The sequence below is a fragment of the Rattus rattus genome, chromosome 16 (genome assembly GCF_011064425.1).
Source record: "Rattus rattus isolate New Zealand chromosome 16, Rrattus_CSIRO_v1, whole genome shotgun sequence".
NCBI classification, from domain to species: Eukaryota; Metazoa; Chordata; class Mammalia; order Rodentia; family Muridae; genus Rattus; species Rattus rattus.
Genome location: NC_046169.1, coordinates 7,588,551 through 7,605,772, shown reverse-complemented (window position 1 = coordinate 7,605,772; position 17,222 = coordinate 7,588,551). Strand labels below are relative to the sequence as shown.

At 43.7% G+C, this 17,222-nt stretch overlaps 2 protein-coding genes across 4 annotated transcripts; both read right to left on the bottom strand.

Annotated features, from left to right (window-relative positions):
* Window positions 1–1,708: 1,708 nt before the first annotated feature.
* On the bottom strand, window positions 1,709–2,198 carry Rpl21 (ribosomal protein L21). The gene is given in 1 exon segment (XM_032887152.1): window positions 1,709–2,198. A coding segment is annotated over 1 exon segment (462 nt). The 5' UTR covers window positions 2,171–2,198.
* Window positions 2,199–6,844: 4,646 nt separating this feature from the next.
* Window positions 6,845–16,845, bottom strand: Rnf6 (ring finger protein 6). 3 transcript variants are annotated; one of them, XM_032886728.1, is made up of 5 exons: window positions 16,715–16,845; window positions 16,261–16,343; window positions 14,223–14,418; window positions 12,550–12,645; window positions 6,845–9,602 (listed from the first exon to the last, which is right to left on the bottom strand). In XM_032886728.1, exons 3-5 carry the CDS (start codon window positions 14,398–14,400, stop codon window positions 7,861–7,863), a joined length of 2,016 nt encoding a protein of 671 aa, XP_032742619.1. In that variant the 5' UTR covers window positions 14,401–14,418; window positions 16,261–16,343; window positions 16,715–16,845; the 3' UTR covers window positions 6,845–7,860. The 3 variants fall into 3 exon arrangements, with proteins under 3 accessions (XP_032742619.1, XP_032742620.1, XP_032742618.1); XM_032886729.1 differs by having other exon boundaries at window positions 16,801–16,835; XM_032886727.1 differs by lacking the exons at window positions 16,261–16,343; window positions 16,715–16,845 and having other exon boundaries at window positions 14,223–14,448.
* Between the last annotated feature and the right edge of the window lie 377 nt (window positions 16,846–17,222).

Genomic DNA, 17,222 nt, shown 5'->3' with positions numbered 1-17,222 from the left:
ATCTTAACAGATTTGGATTTTTCTCGACCCACTTCTCTCTATATAAAAGTTGCCACTTTGTCTTTTGTTCTTCGTCCCTCAGATGCTCCCATCATTTAAAATATGTAATTCAATTTTTGCCCAAACAAGGCAGTGTGCACCCATCACCATTGTCAAGCCAGGGAACGTTTTACTCAAGAAAACCTGCACCTTTTCATACTTGCCTTCCACTCCTCCTTGCTGTAGAAACACCAACTCACTGTCTGTTCCTGTGGGTCTGCCTGTTCTGGGAACAACATAAAAACTCAGTAGAAATAATGTTATAGAGCGTGTAGGGCTTAGCGAGTAACTTCTTTCAGTCAACAGAGGCAGGTGCTGCAACCCCCATGTTCTGCAGACAACTCATTCAAGATGAAAGGCGTTGTAAGGCTGTCGTGGCCATTGGCATCAGAGATCAGGATTTAACTTTGTAGGCCCTTGGGGTGGAATTGGTGAACTGTGTAGGGATTCTGTGTTTGATTTATTGAGCAACTGAGAGGGTTGAGAGAGAGAGAGAGAGAGAGAGAGAGAGAGAGAGAGAGAGAGAGAGAGAGCGCTGCAGAACTTTGTCAGGAGTTCATGAGGGCTCCCATTCAAAACTCTGTGTTGTTGATTCACGATGCTCATAGCAGACATTCAGTAGAATAGTGCCATGCATGCTGGGCTGTGCTTTCCCCAGTGCGATACCACTCTCCCACTTGGGAGACATTATTGTCATTCTTAGATAATCATCTGATCAACCTCTGTCATGTGTAGCTGAATTTTTTTTTATGTGCTTGGCATTGAGTAGTAAGACTGACATGTGTTTCATGAATCGTCACTTTCCAGACATATAATTAACATATTTTCTCCATTTTTAGATGTCTTTTCATCTCCTTGATGGCATCCTCTGAGGTACATATTTTTACATTTTTGAGATGTACAATTTTATATGCTGTGATGTAATCTCTAAGAACCCATTGTCTGGGCTGAGATTATGAACATTTAATCCCTCCTCAATCTTAACTGGGTACTACCTTCCTTAGACCTTTATTATTATTTTTTTTATTTTTGTTTTTTTGAGACAGGGTCTATGTAGTTCTGGTTCTCCTAGAGCTTGCTAAATACAGCAGGCTGGCCTTGAGTGCAGAGTACAGCAGCCTCTACCTCCATTGTGCTGGGATGAAAGATGTGTGCTCACCACAGCCAGTTTAGACTTAGAATCTTTGATGCACTTTTAGTTCATTTGTATCCATGGTTATAACATTAATTCTGAACAAGCAGTGGCGATGGTACTTGCCATTAAGTCCAGCACCTGGGAGGTAGAGGTAGGCAATCTCTGTGAGTTGAGGCCAGTTGAGTCTAGAGAGTAAGTTTCAAGACAGCCAGGGCTACACAGAGAAACCCTGTCTCAAAAACCCAAAAATAAAATAAAATGTATTCCTGTCTTGGGGTAGAAAGAGTGCAAAAACTGGAAGCGGGGAAGTACATCACCTTCTGGACATGGACGGCTGTCACACTCTCAACACAAAGTTGTGAAGGGATGTCTTGGGGAGGACCCCAGAGAAGCTGGAGAAGCTAGGAATGGAAAATGGGGAAGGGGGTGAATGTTACTTCATTGAATGTAAGAAATGATCAAATAATAATAGTATTTCTTCCTATATTATTTTTTAACACTTTGTAGTCGGATCCTTTATTTCCTTTGTGTCCATTAGGCCATGAATTCGTGTGGAATGGGCTCCAGCAGCTCAGGCTCCTTTCCGTTAGTCCTCACAAAGTGGGCTTCTCTGGGTGGCGCAGGCTGGCGCTTCAGCTGAACCCAGGTGCCCTTCTCTTTGGCTTCCTCTTTCTTCTGATCATTCTCCTTCACCTACTTCAGGAAGCTGTCTCTGCTCTCCGCGTGCTTGATGTGCTCAATCTGCACACTGATCCTCCTGGCCAGAATCTTGCCCTTGTTTATAAAGATGCCCACAGCATGCTGGGCAACACTGTAGACTCTTCCGGTTTTGCCGTGGTAACACTTATGGGGCATTCCTTTTTGAACAGTGCCCATTCCTTTGACGTCTAAAATATCACCCTATTTGTAGACTCGCATGTATGTGGCCAAAGGAACAACTCCGTGTTTTCTAAAAGGCCTAGAGAACATGTACCGAGTGCCTCTCCTCCTTCCCATTGTGACATTTTGGTGAGTTACTGGAAGATGGCTACCACAGCTGAAAGCCTATATTGTTTTTAAGATTTTATTTTTAGTTACGTGTGCATGCATATATGCACGCATGTGAGTGCAGTGTTTCTGGGGTCCAGCAGAGGGAGATGGATCCCTTAGAACTGGAGCTGCAGTTATAAACCATTCAACGCTGAGGACTGGGCACTGAACTTGTGTCTCCTGTCAGCAGCAAATGCTCTTAACCACTGAGTCATTTCTCCAGCCCATATCTTGATTGTTTGATGTTTTGATGTATTATAAAGACAACTATCTGTTAGCATCGCTTTGGCATCTTCCTTTGAGTGGAAAAGAAATATGAGTGGATTCTGGATTTAGCTGAGGTTGATTTGATTGCTATTAAGTGAGTAAGCATTTAGTGGAGATTGTTATTACATTTTGTCTTCTGTGTAGTTCTGTTTCCATTCCTTACTCCAATAGACAAGAAGCTAATATCTCTATTTTTCCAAACCTAGTGTCTTAGTTAAGGTTTCCATTGCCGTGAAGAGATACCATGACCAAGGCAACTCCTGTGAAGGACAACATTTAACTGGGGATGGCTTACAGGTTCTGAGGTTTAGTCCATTATCATGTCAGGAAGTATGGCAGTGTCCAGGCAGATGTGGGGTTGGAGGAGCCTAAAGTTCTACATCTTGACCCAAAGGCAGCCAGGAGGAGGGTCTCTTCTTCAATAGGTAAAGCCTGAGCATAGGAGATCTCCAAAGCCCACTCCCACAGTGACACACTTCCTCCAACAAGGTCACACCTACTAACAGTACCCCTACTTTACTGTCATTAGAGTCCACTCTGGGATTCCAGTGTCAACTAAAGACCAGCTGAGACACCCAGCCTTGTAGACTAGATTCTTGGACTTTCTGTTCATAGCTAGCTATTGTTGGATTAGCTGGACCAAAGCCTGTCATTTTAATAAATCTAATAAAATTTTACACACACACACACACACACACACACGCACACGCACACACACAAATAAAATGAAGAGAAAGATTCATTCTACACGTCCTGTTACCCTAGAGAACCCTGACTAATACAATTAGAACGTGTTAAGACATGATGCAGGGGGTGTGGGCTCTCCGAAGGTTCAGGCAATCTCACTGAGGACAGAGAATGCTGGTCCTCTTTCTCCTGTTTCCGGATGTTCTGTCTCTGCAGACAGTGACTCATCTAAGGTGCCATCTGCTCTCTGGACATTGAAGACATTTATCCGCAAGCAGGTTCTTATTTAATATGGAGTCCAAACCAGCTGGGGGTGGGGTGGGGGTGCAAACCTTTAATCCCAGCATTTCGGAGGCAGAGGTGGATCTCTGAGTTCTAGGTCAGCCTGGTCTACATTGTGAGTCTTAGGACAACCTGTACTATGGGAGACCCTACCCCTTAAAAACAAATAAAACCACTTACATTTTGACTATGATTTTCTCATTGTTATAGTCCTAATCGAAATAGAGAAAAGTTTTTTTTAATTATATTTTCCCCCATGAGAACAATGGCATCTAGAGTTCAGGGACTTAGACATGAACCAGCTTCTATTAATATACTTACTGAGGGCAGAGGCCTTTTGGTCCTGTATTCCTGATGACTATAATTCTAGTTTTAGTGAGTCCAGTGCCTTTCTCTGGCCTTCAAGGACTCTGGGCATGTACATGAATGTAGGCAAAACACTTGTATCATGCAAAAATAAAAGTAAGTGTATCTTTAAAAATAAACGAGAGTTCTGTATGTTTGGACTGTGGATTCGTGTTAACTATTTGTCTTAGTGTTCTGCAGAAAGTTGGGTTGATGTAGTGCCTTGAGAGGCATGCATCATAGGTTTTTCAGGTTAGAGTTTATGGTTCCTGGGGCACTGAGTGCCTTTCAGTTCCTGAGAAACCGAGGCACTCCCTCAGGCAGTGAAGCACTCAGGACACTTGAGTGTCTACATCCCCGCAAGTCCGTGAAGCGTGCAGAAACTTGGCTAAACAATTAGGCTTAGAAATTAACCTTGTTGTGCTCCGTACAGCTTGAAAACATCATTGTATCCTGGCAACTACTACTGTATTGTTTCTGGTAAGGGTATATAATAAGTCTAATTGCTTGCAATAAACTTGTCTCAGCTTCAGACTTGCTGAGAGCCCCTCTGACCATAATCAGGTAACCCTGGCTCAGTGAGAAAGCACTGGTGCAGAGAGCGTTCTAATTCTGTGACGAGACATCATGACCAAGGCAACTCTTATAAAAAGGAGAGCATTTAACTGGGGACTGGCTTACGATGTCAAAGGCTTAGTCTACTATCAGGGTGGAGAGCATGGCAGCATGTAGGCACAATGCTGTGCCAGAAGTAGCTCAGAGTTACATCCTGATCCACGGCAGCAGGCAAAATGAGAGAGTGAGTGAGTGAGAGAGCAAGAGGGAGGGAGAGAGCTCAAAGCCCACCTCCGGTGACAGATCTCCAACAAGGTCACATGACATCTACTCCAACAAGACCCCACCTAATCCTTCCCAACAGTCCACCCAACTGAGAACCAAACATTCCAGTGTGAGTCTATGGGGAGTCAATATTCTCATTCAAACCACCCTAATATTGACAGGAGAATAACAAAAATGGTAATCATGAAGGGTCACAACAATATTAGATAATACAAGAAAAAATCCAAAGAAACAAAGAAATACTAAAAGGATGTAAATCTATGGGAGAGCAGTCAGGAAGCTTCAAATCTCAATACAGAAGTCTGCAAGATAGCTGTAGTCTAGTTTAGAGCCCTGGCCAACCGCTTGCTTCTTTCTACATTAGACCCATAAAGGACACAATCATTACTCAATAGAAATTATATACAGATGCACAGCCTTTGGATGTGGCGGCTTTGTTTTCTGGGAAATGGAAGTATTGTAGAAAACCCTTCTGTGTTCTTCACAGATACCAATGCATGACTCTCATTCAGTCACACTATGGCTTCCAGACGGTACCCATCCTGTTGTGTTTCAAGCACCTAGCAGAAACGCCTTTTTTTTTTTTTTTTTTTGGAGCTGGGGACCGAACCCAGGGCTTTGCACTTGCTAGGCAAGTGCTCTACCGCTGAGCTAAATCCCCAACCCCCAGAAACGCCTTCTAATGCTGTTAAAACCATCATATCTTGAAGATTTAAGTTGGGCATCATGAGGGCCTGCCAGCAATCCTGGCACCGAGGAAGCTGATGGACTATGAAGATAAAACCAGACTAAGTTATAAAGGGAGACCTTCTTTCAAAACCAACAAAAACTAAGTCCAACAAAATACCAGCGGGTGTGTGTGTGTGTGTGTGTGTGTGTGTGTGTGTGTGTGTGTGTGTGTGTGTGTGTGAAGTGTCTGCCTAGTGGCTGATACTTTTCTTTTGGGGGGTGGGAGGACGGGGTGGTTCAAGGCATGGTTTCTTTGCATATGCCTTGACCATCCTGGAACAAGGTCTGTAGACCAGGCTGGCCTGGATTACAGAACTCCGCCTGCCTCTACCTCCCAAGTGCTGAGGTTAAAGGCATGTGCCACCACTGCCCAGCTTCTTTATCTGTGTGTGCCAGCACTCCTTCCCCCACTCAGGGGGTGGCTGGTTCTCACATCTAACACCAAACAATGCCTTTCTGAGGCACAAGATGGAATGCCTACTTTCTAGTTCCACTGTTATCAGCTTATAACAAGCTTAACGGACAAAATGAAGGCATGTGGTTTGGTTTTTGTTTTCATGTGTGTTCCTGCACGTGATGTGGAGGCCAGAGGTCAACTGTCTTCTTCAATGACTCTCTGCTTTATTTTTGAGACCGGATCTCTCATTGAACCAATCCGGTCAGACTGGGTGGCCAGTAAGTCTCAGGGATCTGTCTGTCTGTTCCCCTAGACCTAGGAGTGCAGGCATGCACCACTACACCCAGCTTTTACGTGGGTGCTAGGGAGTGAACTCACTCCTCATGGTCGCCTAGCAAGCATCTGACTAAGCCATCTCCACTGCTGACTTCCTGTAACAGCTCCTTTACTGGGTTGCTGCCATGTCTCTCCATTCTGCTGTGTCCTGTATGAAGTACTAGAGCAATCTTCCTTAAACGTAAAAACTTACCGACACCTGTCGCTAAAATCATCAAGGGAAAACTGTTGTCATCTAACAGCTACAAAATGAAATGATGATCCCTCAATTAGTCTGATATATAAAGGACGTCAATTCAGGCTCAAATCAACCTTCCTGGACTCACGAGAAGCCTGCAAGTTATTTATCCCCAAGTCCTAACTTTTACAGAAATCTTTCCTGTTGGTGAGCGCACCCTGTGCTATTTCTAGGCACGTGACTAATCTTATGTACTAAATGTGATCACTGACTGAAAAAAAAAAAGCTAAATATGGAGGTGTTTCTAAACCTCTCAAGATTTGACATGAAATGCTTTCTTGTGTTTTACCCGAGTGGCACTACCCCCCCCCCCACACACACACACACACACACACGAGACCCTGTCACATAGTCATAAGCAAACATCAAAGTAAAAATCGATTTGTTCCTTCCCTAAGAGCAAATGTCTTTTCCATGAAGATAGGGACTTGATCCGTCTTGTCAGGTAGTGAACCCTGCCACCAGTCACCTAGTGTGGAGTAAGTATTTGGAGATGAGTAAGCCACAGTGGACAGAGAAATGAGCTCACACAGTCTTTAATGTTTACTGGTAGAAATAGACTTTAATGCATACTTTGTGTTTATATAAACTCTATGTTCTTTTAAAGGCTTTAATTTGGAGCTTTTTGGCATCCAAATTTACATATTTTCTATGCATTTCACTACTTCATAGACTTTAAAGTATTTTAGATTTTAAAACTAAATTTGAGAAATCAAGCATGCTGTAAACCCTACCTAACCCCAGAAGTGTTTGTACTTCTAAAAAAAAAAAAAAAAAATCACAAAAAAGACAAACTTAAACTATCTGTCATAAAATTTCCACATTCCATGAATAAAGAAATACTAGATTCATTATTATACATCGCTCGCTCTCTAGTAGGTCAGATTGTCAGACACGCTTCAGTAAACAATCTCCATCTCGATTAATTCACTCCCCCTTAGAGATGATCCTGTCACTGTTAACACTGTGCCACATGCAGTCTAAGCCCCAGAGCCTCAGTCTCCAGCCTGCAGTTGTCAGCCTGGATATGTTCCCACAGTTACATACCTGCAGACACACGCGCCGTGTGCCACGTGTTAAATTACCAATTCAAGTAACTTAAGTATATCTAGCAGACATTCAGCCTAACAGGCTACGAAGACTCAGACAGTAGTGTCCAAAGGAAGCACTGAGTTCAAACTCGGAAACCCCAGCAAAACCTACTGCAGAGTTGAGAAAGAATCAAGATCCCTAACATACTGGGTTGTGCAGATACAAAAGTGCTTAGCATGACAAAATTACCAAAATAAAAACATTTTAAAGGTTATTTGGTTCTAGCAATATTAACTATTCTTTACTTTTGGATAATTTAACATCTGCATTTTAAATTTTTATATAAACAAACTCTTTGTAACAAGGTTTAAAAAAAAGCACACAAAAAATAGTGCAAACTATAATCTGATAGGTTTTTTGTCTTGGTTACACCATCACAAGTAACTCAAGAAAAGTGTTCGACTATGACTCCAGGAACACACAGCACTGAGCAGACCCCATTGCTCACCCGCTGTCTGTGGCCCCCAATTCTAAAACAGGTCGCCGACAGACGGGGCAGGTACAGTTCTCTGACAGCCAGCGATCGATACAGTGAATGTGGAACTCGTGCAGGCACGGCAGCTGCCGGAGCTTGTTCCCGGCCACATAGTCACTGATGCACACACTGCACACTTTACCTAACTCACTGTCAACCGCGCTTTGCTCATAACTCCTGGTAGAAAGATTGTCAATCTGCTCCTTGGTTAGACCACGAATTGGGTCATCATCGCCTTCATTCAGTAGGAAGAAATGAGCAAGGCGCAGAATGGGTAATGTCCCAGCCTCAACGACATTGTCTGCCCTGCGTAACTGCCTTCTACCTCTGGAGCCACTGGAGCGAGGCTGTGGTGGGGTGGGCTCACTCACATCTAGCGTTTCCGCACTGTCGTCTTGGGCCTGAGGGGCCTGTGAGGAGCCTCCTCCATGCTGACCATGGTCATCAGCCGCACCTCCATTACTCAGTTCTAGGTACACCTCTGGTAAATGCTGATCATTGCTTTGATTCTCTGATGCAGGCTCCACCTCCATTAGAGAACTCAGCTCTCCAAACCCAGTCATGATCTGCCTTAAAATTGACCGAAGAGCCACAGAGGATGGCTCAACCACTTCATTCTCGGAAATCCTCCGAAGAGGAACTGTAATGGTGCTCACATAGGTCCGGACACCCGACCGTTCTAACTGAGAAATAGTTCTGTGGAAGCCCCCACTGTTGCTCTCAACTGTACTTTCGGCCAGCCCTGCCCTAGACCGGGTTCTATTTGCAATGCTATCCCGATCTCTAGTTTCTCCAGGACGAATCCTCCTGACTTGCAGGTCTAGTGTGATTGCTGGGTGGCGCTGGGTGGCAGCTGAGGACCTGCTGGATTCTCCTTCTTCTACTGTTATCCTTGACACGAGTCTTGAGTTGGACAGTGGGGTATAATCGGTGCCTCTGCGTTCTGTGCCTTGTTCTAAAAACACCCTGGTTCCACCTCTCTGCCTCACAGACCTGTTTCTACCCGTTTGCTGTAGCGGTCTACCCTGTCTTTGGGAATTATGACCAGTCCCATTCTGTCTCTGAATAGGGGACCGGCTTCGACTACTGAGAGCAGGACGTAATCTTATTGGCTCTAATCTTTGGTTTGTGTTCCTCACTGTAACATTACTTCTAGCCCCGTTTTCCCAAATATGTGCTGCTCCAAACCGCTGCCGTCCACTTTGCCTGGGAGCACTACCATCGGACTGGTTCGTGTGGGTGTTAATAACGTGAGTGCGAGGGGCACTAACTCTGGAAACGCCAAGCTCTGCTCCAATGCCATTCCTTAACCTCCCCAGTGCTGAGAAAGATCCTTGCACAGAGCCCTGCCTCCTCGAGCGCCTGCCCCCGGGAGCACTGGAGAGACCAGCACTGGAGCTCACGGAGGTCTGGCTTCGGGTTCGCCTAGCCACAGGACTGGAGGGTCTCTGCTGCCCATGCTCTCTGCTGACACCTGACAGAGGGATGTCCACAGGCTCCGCTCCGCGCACCCCGGAGCCTCTGCTGTCGGGGTTGATGTGGATCTCCAGGCTGAACCCGAACTCCCCGCTGTCCGGGTTTGTGCGGCTCACAGCCCTCCAGCTCTGACTCCCACTCTGTCCACTGCGCGTCACGTTCCCAGTGCGCCGGAAAGTGCTCAGCCATCGGAGCAGAGAGCCCTCATCTGAATGTTCTCTGAGGTTTTCTGAGTCTGGAAAGTGAATCAAATCAATTTAAGGTCAATTTCTATACTAATAGTTTAGATCTTTATTAAAACATTGCAAGAAAGACAGCTGTACTTGAGCTAAACTCGGGCTCTGCATTTATAATGAATGGAAAATGAAAAAAATCAAACTTTCTAAAAGTGTATTAAAAGCACACTACAGAAATTAAAATACTGCGCCTATGACAGGGCACATGCTGCCAAGCCTAACTGTCATGAGCTGGATCTCCAGGACCCACATGGTGGAAGAACTGCCTTATACGCAAATTGTCTACACACACACACACACGCACACGCACGCACACACACGCACACACGCGAGCACACGCGCGCACACACACACAGAGCGTTTAAAGAAAAATTCTATTTAGACTCAGAAACCTTTTATCAGCCTTTTATCAGAAACCTTTTACCCTCCTTAAGGTCCAGCCCATACTTGTGGGGACCCATAAAGCAACCTCTCCCCTTGGCCATTGTCTCACTCTGCAGCCCCAACCTGGCCCCACCCCATCTCCTGCTCTCAGAACCCCCACCAGCCACCTCCGTCCATGCAACTGGCCCACAGTGCATGCAATGAGGAACCTCTTCCCTTCTGCTCCACCCCTCAGAACAGTAAGACAGTAACGACCTAATTCCAGATGCTCATGGCTCATTGCAAAAATAAGCTATATAAAAAATAAAGACGGGCTGGAGAGATGGCTCAGTGGTTAAGAGCACGGACTGCTCTTCCAGAGGTCCTGAGTTCAATTCCCAGCAACCACATGGTGGCTCACAACCATCTGTAAGGAGATCCGATGCCCTCTTCTGGTGTATCTGAAGACAGCTACAGTGTACTTATATATAATAAATAAATAAATCTAAAAAAAACCAAAGGAAAAAAAAGTCTTTAAAAAAAAAAATAAATAAAGACAATGCTAAAAAAAAAAAAAAAAAAACAAAAACACAAACCCAAAACCTCCTACAAATCCCATCAGTGCCATGGTCCCAAGGAGGATCACTTTCAGGAACAAAAGTCAAAAGAATTAAACACCATCGAAGAGTTCAAAGGATTTAAGGAAGACAAGGATAAATACTTGAATGAACTGGTAACAGCAGGAATTAACAGAAGCCCCAAGGGGTTGGGGATTTAGCTCAGTGGTAGAGAGCTTGCCTAGGAAACACAAGGCCCTGGGTTCGGCCCCCAGCCCCAAAAAAAAAAAACAAAAAAAAAAAAAAAAAAAAAAAAAAAAACCAGAAGCTCCGAAAGACACAAACACATAACTAAATGAAACAAAGGAGAATGGAATCTGAAGATGAAGACAGAAACATAGTCAAATACAAAACTCAGGAAAGCCTCAGTCAAAATAGGTCAAGTGGATAAGAGCAATGTCAGGACTTGAAGGCAGGGCAGAGGAATTGGGAAAAAAAAAAGCATGAACAAACATGTAGGATCTTTGGACACCGTCAAAGAAATTAAAACTATAAATTACGGGGGTTGGGGTTTTTGCTCAGTGGTAGAGCGCCTGCCTAGCAAGCGCAAGGCCCTGGGTTCGGTCCCCAGCTCCGAATTATGGGGCGCTATAAATTATGGGGGGTTGAACTCCAGGTCAAAAGCATAGAAAACATTTTCAATAAAACCACAGGAGAAAATTCCCCAAATGTCAAGAGACCCTTAAACAAGAGAAAATAGGAATGATGCAACAAATTCCAGTTAAAATGCTAGAAGAAAAGGCCAAGGAAAGGGTGCTCAAGCTTCGAGAGAGAAGGCCCAAGCCACACAGAAAGGCAGGCCTATCACAGTAATCAAGTCCCAGAATCAAGTCTCAGAATGACATTACCCAAGTTCTGAAAGGTCACACATGCCAGAATATTATACCCAGCAAAACTGTTTGATAAATGTGTGTATATTTATGAATTCATATACATATATATGTATATATATATGTGTGTGTGTATATAATTCATACACACACACACACACACACACACACACACATATATTCTTGAAAACTTTCCTATATCTGCAGCACTCGACTTGTCATAACAACTACAGTAATAGCCAGCAGGTGTTCATAACTGAGGGATGATCCAAGTTCCCATTATCTCTCTTACTTCCTCATGCTTTTATGAACCCAGGGACCTTAGGCCTACTCAAATACCACTCAACTGTAAACATGGAACTCAAAAGCCTTTGTCATAAACTTAAAATAGGACACAGGTAAAATGTTCACAGAGATGGTGAATACTAGAGACAGAAAGGCTTCAGGGAGGTGAGTTCTTAGGAAACCTCCTTTCTAAATTTAATGTTGATCACACCAGCTGTCCCCCTGAGGAGCTAGGAATGACCCCCAGCTTCTGTGCAGGTAGAGCAGAGACTCCTCAGCCAGCTGACTGGGAACATTACCAGTGATGGATATCTCTGGGAGAGAAGGTAAAACAGAAAGAGGGGTCCCAAAATTGTGCTTGCTTTGAACTCTATAATTGCAGTTAGTTTAAATTGGTTTGCATTAGTATTTTGCTTATTGCAAGAATTTTTAATGATTTAGTGTTTTCTTGATGAAATAACAAGCAAGCAAACGGAAAAGCAGCAGCAAAGACAGTTTCCTGTCTGTATTAGGCTCTGTAATACAAAAGCAATGTAGTGTGCTCATGCAAACATTAGGAAGAACTATATTTGGCTAGGGGATGTAGCTCCGTGTTAGAATATTTATCAAGAACACATGAGGCCCCAGCTTATCTCAGGAAGGTTGGAAGGAGGGAAAATATATATTTACTATTCTGTACACATAAACTTCCTGAAGGCAAACGATGTATGAGAACACCTCTGAACTTATTCTCTGCTCTCTAGTCCCTAACCAGACTGCTCTCAGGAACACACGAGTTATCTGAATGAGGATCACATCACAACAGTGAAGCGCTGCAGGCAGGCTGAGTGGGGCAGTGCAGGCCTCAGTACCTCCATCACTTGTCCCACTCCCCGAGCCAGGCTGAGATACCAGCTGCTCCTTCGCTCTATCCAGGCGCTGCTGTAGCTCCTCGGATGTTATGTCTCCTGAAAGAACGAAACAACACTCATTTAAAAAACTTACATTACCAAGTTTTATGAGAACTCATGAAATAAAAACTTTAGCAACTGGGGCCAGTGAGACAGCTCAGTGGGTAAAGGCACTTACTGCTAAGCCAGACAACCTGAATTCAAAGAACCACACAGTGGAAGGAAAAAAAAAGATACCTACTGGCTGTCCTGTGGTATCTAAACACTCACCTTCATTTATACACACACACACACACACACACACACACACACACACACACACACACACACACACACACACACACAATAAAATGTAATTTAAAAAAAATTCTTAACAATCTATAAAAGTTGATCCTTATTATTTTCATGGTCTATAAATTAAATATTTGATACAAATACACATAACTTAGTCATATCTCATTTATTATTTTATTAAAATTGATGTTTAAACTTGAATAATTTTGGTTACCAGTATCTCTCCGTAAGAACCTGTTAAGTGGTTGGGGAGTTAGCTCAGTGGTAGAGCGCTTGCCTAGCAAGCGCAAGGCCCCTAGGTTGGTTCCCAGCTCCAAAAAAAAAAAAAAAAGGAAAAAAAAAAAAGAACCTGTTAAGTTAGGGCTGGAGAGATGGCTCAGCAGTTCACAGCACCCAGATTGAGGGGCTCACAACTACTTCCTAATGCCAGCTCCAGGAAACCCAAGAGACTGGGACCTGAAAGGCTCTGCTGGCCTTCTTGGACTTGACCTCACATACACAACCCCCCACCAAAGACAAACATCAAAAACTAAAACAAGTTTTAAGACAACAACAATACAATGAAGAGCTGTAGTCGTGCAGAGTTTGCTTCTTAAGAGTTAACAAGAAAATTGAGGAGTAGTTTTAGGGAAATGTTCAAATCTTGGTGCTTTGATTCTACCCCAATATTTTATTATATGAGTCACCAACATAGAAATATACAAGCACACAGACAAGCAAATTTCAGCTAGTTTCCTATAAAGTGAATTTGAAAGAAAACATATAGACATACATTGGACACTACCTAGCTGAGAGTTAACACTTCAAATAAGTTAAGAATTAAGTTTCAAATAACATTTTATTTGTACAAATATTATGTGAGAGAGAAAGTGTGAGCGAGTGAGCTGGAGTGTAGTTTAGTGGAAGAGCACTTCCCTAACAGGTACAGAACCCTAGGTTTCAATCCTGAGTCCGTCTCCATGAGGAGTTGGCAGGGAGGGTAGTGAGAACTATACATATAAACACTTAATGCCTATATACATGAACTTTTGAAGTTCGGCCTGTGTATGCCCATATACCCAGTATTCTCATGTATTTATCAAACACAAAGGGCAGTGACTTTGTTACACTGCATAATTTCAGACTCACAAAACAGTACTCAAAGGAAGCACTCTCTTTACTTTTTTTTTTTTTTTTTTTTTTTTTTTTGGAGCTGGGGACCGAACCCAGGGCCTTTGGCGCCTACCACTGAGCTAAATCCCAACCCCCTCTCTTTACTTTAAAAATCCTCCTTCTAAAAAAAAAAAAAATCCTCCTTCTAATGATAGAAAATATTCCCCCCCCCCTTGCCCATTTCTTACCAGGGGTGCCTAAAAGATTATGATCTCTCATTAACCGATAATCTTCATCATTGAGCGCATTAATAAACTGGTAATAGGCTTCTTCTCTGTGGAGACGCTCTTGCTGCCATCTTCTCTCATTTTCTTGAAATGAGATTTCTTCTCCACTACCACCTGATCTAGATCTAGATGGATTCATCCTGAGACTTCTAGTTTCCTGTTTAAAAAACATGTACAAATTCAATGCATCAGTCATGAGCTAACATAGCTTCACTGTGTTTTGGTTTTGTTGTTGGTTTATTGAGGTCAGCTCTTACCATGTAGCCCTGGCTGGCCCAGAATTCGCTGTGTAGGCCACTAACAATCTCAATTGTGATTCACAACCACCTCTAGAGACTCACTGAACTGATAGTCTAAGACTCTAAGAAGCAGTGTTACCTTTCCTCATCTCCTCGCCAAGGTAGAAAGTCTCTTCTCAAGGACAGCACTTACACGTAGCCCCCAAAATCAGAAACTCCTGAGGCTAACCATTGCAGGCTGAAGGATGGCCTGATACCAACAGCCAGAGCTCTTGTGTGCTTTCTCAATCCTCAGAGCCAGCCATGGCGTGTTGTTTCCTGTTGGTTTTCAGTCTCAGTGAGACCAACTTTGAGTCTTCAGCAGACACAGTAGGCAAAATTATTTTCATCTCAATAAAGTGCACTGAGACAGTGGTGGCCATTTTATATTCGCCATCTTTTCTGGGAGGGATGCAGGACATCATCATCTAAAATATAGTGGGCTGCATTCCTAACTGTCCTGGGACACATGTAAGAGCCCTTGTATATTAAGAACATGTATTATTCAGGCCTAAAATTTTAACATGATGAAGGCTTCTCAACACAATTTTTTGAGAGACAAAGAAAAAAATTTTGAAAGACGATCAATTTAATATTCAGATATGAGATTTGTGTGCTGAATTGTACCTGACTCAGTGGTAACTTTTAGAGCAAAAGCCTAGACCTACGAGCTCCTAAAAGTTGTTTTGTTGTTTATTTGTGAGTTCTATATTCTAAGATTTGACACATATATTTGACTAGTGGATACATTTAAAAAATAATAATAAAGTAGCTAGGCAGGTGGTGGCCCACACCTTTAGTCCCAGCATTCAAGAGGCAGAAGTAGGGGAATCCTGAGTTCAAGGCCAGCCTGGTCTACAGAGTAGGCTACAGAGAAACCCTGCTTTGAAAGTCAAAAACAAAACAAAACAAAAACCCAAACAACCCACCCCCCTAATTGCAAAATGCAAAGCTAGCTAGTTGTCTTAGGTTTCTATTGCTTCGATGAAACACCATGACCAAAACAAGTTGGGGAGGAGAGGGTTTAATTGGCTTACACTTCCATCACTGGAAGAAGTCAGGAGAAGAACTCAAACAGGGCAGGAACATGGAGGTAGGAGCTGATGCAGAAGCCACGAAGGGGTGCTGCTTACTGGCTTGCTCCATCTGCTTTCTTACAGAGCCCAGGACTACCAGCCCAGGGATGACACCACCACCAGACAGGGGCTAGGCCTTCCCCCACGGATCACTCATTGAGAAAATGCCTTACAGCTGGATCTCATGGAGGCATTTCCTCAACTGAGGCTCCTTTCTCTGTGATGACTCTAGCTTGTATCAAGGTGACACACAAAACCAGCCAGTAAACTAGGTGTAGTAACATGTATTCATTCCTAACACTCAGGAGAAAGGCAGACTGATCTCTGTGTGTTCCAGAGCGGCCTGGTCTACAGAGTGAGTTCTAGCATAGTCAGGAACACACACACCTGGAGGGGGGTGAGATTCACTCAAGACGTTAATAACATCAAAAAGTAAAGGGTTTCCATTTGCAATGTAATTAGTACTATTATTAGCAGACAGCATTTTTGGTGGTCAGAAACCTCATTTTAAAAACAGATGTTTAATAAGTAAAAATCTGATGACAAAAAAAAAAAAAGTCAGGTTCCTTAAGATATTCAAAACCTGAGACCTTCTCCAAGGCAAAATTCTTGGATTACTAATCATAAGTAAGCCAAAATGAATACCTTATTTTCCTTTGAGCATTCTTCTAACAGATAAGACTGTATCCATGCTTCTGATATTTCTGTCTTTTTTGAGAGCTGCTCATCTGAAGTAATAAAAAGAAAAGTTGAATTATTCAGCAAACTGCCTCTTTGAGGTCCTGGTAGTCTCCCGACTCCTCTGCAAAGCTAAAGCGCTAAATTCTTCAGAAGGTTCTGTTTTATCTTCATCTAGGAAATTAGAGCTTCATACAATTAGATAACAAAAAAAAAAAAAAAAAAAAAAACTCCCAGAAGGCCTCTCCTTCTACACTGTCACTGCTACGAGGATTCCGCCTCCTCCTTTCTCAAAGGCCTTGTATCACGTTCCCATCCGGGTATAGCTAAGGTTAGGTGAGGAAGTTAGGTTAGTTTAGTTCTAAGCCTTCATTTCGTCGTCAACCGCCTCCACCATCCCGCTACCGGTTCTTTTCCTTACCCTGTTAATCGAGGCCTTGGACTGGGGGTAAAATGAAGTCCCTACTCCCGTGTACAAACTGGACTCAGGAACCCGACCAATCTCACCTCAATCTAGCCTCAAGTAACGCTTCCCCTGTGACCTGGATTTGGCTTTTGCCAATCAGCAACTAGAAAAGCTCAACCAGCAAGCAATTAACCAATCGGATAAGAGGTAAGTGCCTCTCCCCTCCGGCCCCCCGCCCCTTAGCACGCCCTTCTTTCCGAGGCGTCTCCCGGAAGTAGTAGTGAGACTCACAAAATGACCCTTCCCCGTGTACGCAGCACCCCCCCCCCCGATCCCACCTCCCGCGGGATGACCCGCGGTTGTCCTCACCGAGGCAGCGAGGGGGCGGAAGATTCTCTGGCCGAGCCTTCGAAGGCCACCTACGCCCTCTAATCTTCCACTGAGGCGCGAAGCTTAGAGTCTCTGCTGCTGCTCGGAGTCGACCGAGCAGAAAGAAAGCTAAGAGAGAAGACCGTCCGGTCTC